Raw genomic sequence first — 7,731 nt, 5'->3', positions numbered from 1 at the left:
TAATTAAAGAGTTTAATTAATCTAATGAGTTGGGCCTTCATACAGCCCAATAGAGTTGGCCTACATCTAGCCCAATGGTGGACCTAAGGGGTCACACACTTAGGTCGAGCCCGTTCTACAATTTAAAAGAGAGATTCGGTCCAATATGATTATGGGCTGGACCTAAATCGTTTAGGGTTTTTCCAAAGGCATAATTAGGGTTTTTACTCTATAAATAGGCCACCTAAGAAGCTGGAAAAAAGAAGGAAAATTTCGGATCTCTCAAAGGCGCCTAGGGTTACTAGCATTACTCGAGGCATTTGTGGAAACTGCCGATCATGTGGACCGACTTGGAGAAGTTTGTGTTTGCGACTCTACGGATCAATCAAGGCAGAATCAAATCTTCACGGTTGCTTAGTTTCTAACAGAAGCAACATGGGAGCTCGAGGATTCAATCAGGGAATTGTTCGAGGAAATGGAAATAGGATAGAAAATTTTTATGATTTTCTAGGAAATTTTACCAAAAATTTTGTGAAATAAAGAGATGATTGTGAATAGTATACATACTCTTGAAATGATATGGACTATTCTTAATATGTGTGACCGCCAGTGATGAGCTACAACAGGAAATCCTGAAAAAAATATTTTCATTACATTGACCTATGGTAGATACAAAGGAGGATGGTTAATGTATTTGGATGGCAATTATATTAACTAGTGGTCATAGTAGTTTCGCAGGATCGAATAAAATGAAAAAAAAATAGTGTTTTCCTTAGTTACTTGAAGAGTCAGATGTAAATTTTGAGGACGAAATTTCTTTAAGAAGGGGTTAATGTAATACCTGAGAAATTCTAAAGGACTCGAGTGTAATTTATTCTGGGGCGTAAGTAGAATTTTCATAAGTTTTGAGGTTATAGTATAAATTCTCACATTTATGAGTAACCAAATTGACTGCAGGGGATGTCTCAAAGCGTGGATATCTACGGAAAAGGATATGGGATTTACGAGCATCTCTAGACGAGATTTATGGCGTTGAAAGAAATCGGAACAGAGTTAGTTTTCGGTACAGCTATGGTTTAGGTTGAAAAATTGAATGATCATAAGGGACTTTCAAGAAATCAACGGAAGCCTGAGAGAATTCAAGTTTTGCATAAGGAACAACCCTGAGGTGGTTTCAGGATGAAACATAAGGGACTCTGATCAAAGCGTACTTTCGGGCCTAAGTGTAATTTTTTGAAACTTGGCCGAATATGATGAAACGAAACTTGGGGGATAAAATGTGAATGAGTAAAGTCAGGGTTTCATTGTGAAATTTTTAGAAGCTCAAGGGGTTGTTTAGAAGGGCCTAAAATGCAATTTTGAAAGTCAAGGGGGCGAAAATGTAATTTTTAAAAAACTGGCAGTGTGAACACTACCAGTCACCGACCGCCTTTCCTATTGTCGATTTCGGCCATTAGGGGATCTCAAGGAGGGATCAGAGAGTTCAGGACTAGGGGTAGACTCATCAGGGCCTGTCCACGGCCAAAGATCGACCACGTCGACGATCGATTTGATTAAAATTTCGGTCAGAACATGGCCAAAAAATTGAAGCTCTGAGAAGTCAGTTTTGGGGCTAATGATGATGGTTTTGGGTCAATTTGAGGTAGGTTAGGGCATTAAAGACGTCGGGTGTGATGGCCAAGGTGTTTCAAGACTCGAAATTAGGTATAAATAGAGGTCGATGGGCGAAGATTTTTGCATAAGTTAAAGCTTAAATTCAAAGCTTTAGAGTGAGAATCGAGGGTTGTGAATAAGGGATTTTTGTTCCTTGTATTTTTTAGAGTTTTTCTGAAGCTTTTGGTGTATTTTGGTGTGAGTTTCTGAGGGTTTTGAAGCTTGGCCAGAGAAATTGACGGTCACCGGAGTTGAGCCTTTAAAAGGTCGGTTGAGCCACTTCCGATGGTTGTTCGGAGCCTAAGTTGGTACCGTTGTGATCAACTTGGGGTGTACATCAAAGTGGGGGAAAAATCCAGAAGCTACCTATAACTAAAACAGAAGAAGACAACCGACGCGTGAGGTGCATGCACCAGTCTTCACACACAGTACACGCGCAGGGCACGTAAGCTATAGGTATTTTTTGATTTTTATTGTAATATTTTTAAAAAATTATTTTATGAATTGTGGTGTTGAAAAATTTGAAAAAATATTTGATGAGCTATTTATTTTGAAAATTATCGAGGTAAAAATATGAAGAAAATAGAGGAAAATATGAAGAAATCATGGAAAAATATGTGTTGATATTTCTTTGAATAAATATGATGGTCAGAGTATGTTGAGACTCAAAGTTGAGCGATTGTGCAACTTTTGGAGGTTGGGCACAAAAAACGAGGTTGGGCACGATATTCAAGATGTTTCAAGTTTTTTTTCAAGGTGAGTGATTTTTTTCCCAAAAACTTATACGTGATATGTTTGCCTATATTATGCATGATATTCACGAAGGTTGCTAAATCTTATGTAATTTATGAATTTTTTGTCATATCTGTACATGTATTGTTACATCAATAGTCGTGATTTTTCACATGATATGATATTGTTAGCATATCGATACTTGTGAATGGGATGGGATGTTGCCATGATAGTGTAGCCATAATTCTCCAACGATGTTTTCGGATAAGAGTATCTCATTGCTCTGTGTGCATGCCGGGATGACTACTTAGGGTTTTGTGCCGGGCTGGATTAATAAGGAAGTTACACTCATGTATCTGTTTATACTTGTCCATGCATCATTCATTCATGTTTTTTTAACCCTCCCTTAGAAGATTCATCTTCTAATGTTAGAGATTTGTCCTTAGAATATTCCATGTTCCAGATGAAACGAGCGGCCAGAATGGCAAAAAGGGTGATTGAAGCATGAGCATGGTGGAGGTTGTGGTGTGTCCTATGCCAAGGCTAGGACCAGTTATCCAGTTAGTTTTTGCTTATTTTCATTAACGATTATTGTAATGATATGATGGATGAACGATATGTATGAACTTATTTATGTAATGATTTATAAGATTTCATGAGGTTCTGAGTTTGCTTTCGCTTATGAATAAGTTTACCTTTCCTTAGTTTTGCATTGGAAGTATAAATTTAATGTATGTATGTTAAGGATTTGAGTACGATACACTGGGATGGAAATGTGTATATGTGTGAGGTAAACAAAAAAAAAAATCCTAGCATAATAAAACACCCTGAAGAGGTAGGGTGTTACATGTGGGGTAAGCTTCGCAATGCCAATAAAATCTACTGATAACCTAGTATGATCAGGGAGGGAGATATTAACATTTCTAATTGGTCGTAGTTTAACAAATAAGGATTTGCTAAAGCAAACATGGCTAGTGACTCCAGAATCTAATATCCAATACTTAAGATTAAACAACACACTCTTATATATAGAGAGACAAGTACCTGACACCTGATCAGTAGAAGTATCAAACTCTGTACTTGTTTTAGCCGTTGTCAGGTGAGAACTCAACATATTCAGCAAGTGTTGATACTGCCCTAGGTTCAAAGACTGCATAAACCTCTCAATTTCCTGAGAATTACCACTACTTGAATCAGAAACTTGACTGACAACAGTAGATTTAGCATTAGAATTTGTCTAGTTAGGATTATTTCGTTGCTTAGGCTTGTACCCCAGGGAATATCCATAAAGTTTATAGCACTTGTATACTGTGTGTCCATTATACCCACAGAAAGTGCATACAGGTCTTTTCTAAGATTTATTTTGGCTAGGCTTACTCACATATATGCTTAATAGAAAATGCAATGGGATCAAAACCATTTGCATTAAGAATAGTCCTCTGATTCTTCTTGAATAACCAGGGTAAACACTTTGTTAATTGGGGGAATTGGATACATAAGTAACAGTTGTCCCCTAACTTGTGCAAAAGACTCATTTAGTCTCATTAAGAAAGACATTACATACTCAACTTGGTAATGTTTAGCTAGGGATTTAATACCACCACATGCATATTTTCCACGTGAGCACCTTGGCCTATAGTTATTAAGTTCCTCCCAAAGAGTCTTAAGTTTTGTGAAACATGCAGTTATAGATAATTGTCCTTGATTCAAATTCATCTATTCTTTCCTAAGCTAGAAAATTCGAGGTCCATTATTGTATTGAAATCTTTCCTTTAGACCAGTCCATATATCATGAGTAGAATTAGAGAAAATTAAACTTGCAAATATCTACTTAGAAACGGGTTCAATATCTAAGAAATCACCATATTGTGATTTCTGATTCAAACATTGAGAAGAAGAGTATCACTTGATGATCGAGAAATTGAACCATTTACAAATCCTAGCTTATTCTTTACCAATAACGTGATCCACATTGCTCGGCTCCAAGAAGAGTAGTTGTCTCCCGTTAAAGGCTGAGACACCAGGACTAGGCGGGGGCTATCGAAATGATGTACGAAAAAAAGACTTGTTCTGTCATTAATGGTGGAATTGTCATTAATGGTGGAATTGAGCCTTGATGAGGAAAAAGACAAATTTTCTGTCATCATATATCAAAGATGGATGAATAGATTTTAAAGAAGAGTAGAAAGATATAGAACAAAGGAAATCGCAAGATTCACGATTACCAGAAGTATTCAATCGTAGATTTCCAAAGAAGGGAGAATTGTAAGTAATCGGAAAAATATATTTTATTGTAGATCTCTGAACGAGGAAGAATTGCAAACAATCGAGAAAAAAAATCATCGACGAAAACCCTACGGCTTCAAAATTACTCTGATACCATATTTGAGAGAAAGAAAGATAGAGATAGAGAGATGGGAAATTATAAAATATCTCATTGACTATTTTATTAATGGGTCTCAATTTTAAATACCTAGACTAAAAACAACATCTAATTAAAAGAGTGTCATTGGTTTAATAATCCAACAATACTAACTAGTCGATACAACAAACTAACTAATAATAGCGACATAACAGTAACATAAAAAACAATATAACAGAAACAAAATACAAAAAATAAACATCAAACTTTAACAAACAGGCTCATAATAGAGAGTGAAATAGGTGGTCAGAGACAGGCGAACAAAAGTTCTTCATTTGCTCGAGTTGCGTCGTCGGCTCCAAGGTGAAGCTGTGAAACCCATCGCAAGGTCTTTCTCGCGGTTTCCAGAAAACCCTAGGTCAACAGTTCTCTCTCTCTCTCTCTCGTGGTTCGAAAGAGATTTAGAGGAGGTTTTGTGTACAGAAAGAGACATGGAGGAGTTTTTGCGTGCAGATAGCAAATCGTTATATGCACAACTCAAGGAGCAAGAAAAGCGTCTCAAACTCAAAAGAAGGTCGACGCCCTACTTTAAGCTTTTTGTCGAATTTTTTTCTCTATATTGTATGTTCACGTTACATAATCTGAAAACCCAATTGTGTATGTCTTTATGTGTGTGCGTATATGTAGTATTTTTAATCATTTGAACAGTTGGATTATATTTTTTTTTCATTTGTTTGTGATTATATCGCATACATTGATGCAATTGAATACTGTCGATACTCAATACTTCACTCAAATACTCACGAAACACTCACAACACATGCACGAATCAGAAAGTAAAATAAAGACAGAATTGAAAGAAGTAAAGAAGATCAAACCACAATTGTTGCACACCCATTTTTACCGTGGTTCATGCCATGGAAATGGCACTATATCCAGCAACTCCACCGAGAGAACAATCCACTAAGAATGAATAGAAATCAGTACAATGGAATCCCTCTCCCTCTCATACAACCCGAGTACAATCCTCTCAAAGAATCCAAGAACTATCCTTCTCACAGCTCTCTCTCTTTTCACTGTACTTGTATAAGAGATATAGAATGAATTATTGATGCCGCACGACTGATCCCCTGCCCTCATATTTATAGACTATGAGGCGGATTATCCTAGGGACATAACCGACTCTACAAAGTATATTCTACCCCTAGTAAATACATATATTTACAGAAATATCCTGCACACTATAGCCACTCGATCACCATTATGAACTCCTCTGATTTCTTCTTAGCTTCCAGCATACTAAACTCAGGCAAAACAACAACATACATTATCAGTATCTGCCCGCATACTTGAATGTCCAATTATAAATTACTATGTGTGTGCGTTCGCTATTGCATGGTAGTTGGTATTGAGCGCAGCAGCTTATGTTTGAATTTTTTGACCTAATGAGTTGGCATGGATAGCTAAACCAGTGGTTGATCTCATTACTTCAATGGCTGATTGAAGCTGTGAGGTGGTCTTTCTTCCCCTCATAATCTAATATATGTATAGATGTTTTATCAAGCTTCTTTTACTTAAAGTTGCTTTTATTTATCAGGATACCGTGTTTTGAGCAAACAATTACCGCCTTATCTAAAGGGGCTAGCTAGTTGAAATTGGTACAAAGGATGACTAGTTGAGCCTTCGAAGTATTTCACTCTCATTACTCGTAGTCAAATCCATCCTAGTTAATTCCTCTTTCAGGACTACATACTTTTAAGGCTTTGTATCAGGTGTGATTTACTTTCTTTTGGAGATTTAGTCAATCTGAGCTGGTTGCTCATTATTTGAATCCCATATCTTGGTGCTTGTCGAACCTTGTTCCTCTTGGCTTCTACTTGTTTTCTGGGTCCATCCTCTTAACCTAGAATTTTTCTTTGTATGTCACCATTCTCTTGTTAACCCTTTGCTTTTCTCCATTCAGTATTTTTTTTTTAAATGTCAAGATAAATCATTCTAGACATACAAAGAGGTTTTTGCCTTTAACGAGTGTCCCCAACACATGAGGCTTCTTGCTTTGTGAGGTTTGGGAAGAGAATATTTTTTCCATAATTTGATCCTGTTACTTTTCAGTCAGAAAGGAGCAATACTACCATAGCTACCAAGTCTTGTCCTCAAAGGGGATGTCACTTTTGTATTAAAAATGTGATAAATGTTAGAATTTGCCCTCTATAAATCATTGCTTAAACATATCCATAAAACCCTTACTACAATTTTAGAGGAATAACTTACAAAAGGTAAAGGTAGAAGAAAGGCTATTTAGTGGAGGTTCAAGACTGCTCATCAATGCAAGGTTTAGGAGGGGTTTGGTCTATGGTTGCCCATTTTTTGTTCAAATGAGGTAATTCATAAGAATGCCAGAGTGATTCCTGTTGAAAATAAGATGTTTGAGACATGGTTAAGGTAGTTTAGTTATGAAACAAGCAAAAACAAAATGCTTGATTAATTAATTCTAGAGGAATGGGGAAGGATATATACACAAGGGTCCCTTATCTTATCTCCTATAATTTAGGAGAAGATTTAGGATTCTTTATCTCCTAAAAACTAGGAACAAACCAAGCTTATACAAACTTTAAATATAAATTTACTTCAACTATTCTACAAGGATAATGACTTATCTTATCAATCTCCTATTTTGAATTTCAAATCTTCTTGATCTCGTCCTACACTCCCCCTCAACCTTAGGAATAAATGCAAGTCATTCCTAGCTTGATTATTAGAGATTTGAACCTAGGTTTCATCATAGCTTTTGTGAACACATTTGCAACTTGATCCGTGGTTGGAACATAGGATAGAATTATTCCCCCTTCCTCAATTTCACGTTTTATAAAATTCCTGTCAATCCTTACATGCTTCATACGATCATGTTGGATAAGATTTCTCACAATACTAATAGTAGACTTACTATCACTGTATACCCTTGTAGGTTGAGTCAAAGGTATCCTTAGGTCGTCCATTAACCTTTC

The 7,731-nt window shown here is 36.4% G+C and overlaps 1 protein-coding gene across 3 annotated transcripts in view; it reads left to right on the top strand.

Annotated features, from left to right (window-relative positions):
• The first annotated feature begins 5,115 nt into the window (after positions 1–5,115).
• The window catches only part of LOC127809643 (uncharacterized), a 71,890-nt gene continuing 69,274 nt past the window's right edge, over positions 5,116–7,731 (top strand). Inside the window, exon 1 of one of the 3 annotated variants that reach the window (XR_008025182.1) lies at positions 5,116–5,300. Coding sequence is in view for 1 of the 3 variants with exons in the window: in XM_052348601.1 (XP_052204561.1) it covers positions 5,218–5,300 (83 nt within the window). In the remaining 2 variants the exon portion in view is untranslated. The remainder of the gene's footprint in view (positions 5,301–7,731) is intronic. The other 2 variants (XM_052348601.1, XM_052348603.1) reach the window with 2 other exon arrangements.

Source organism: Diospyros lotus, chromosome 9 (assembly GCF_014633365.1).
Source record: "Diospyros lotus cultivar Yz01 chromosome 9, ASM1463336v1, whole genome shotgun sequence".
Taxonomy (NCBI): domain Eukaryota; kingdom Viridiplantae; phylum Streptophyta; class Magnoliopsida; order Ericales; family Ebenaceae; genus Diospyros; species Diospyros lotus.
This window is presented reverse-complemented; position numbering and strand designations above follow the sequence as displayed.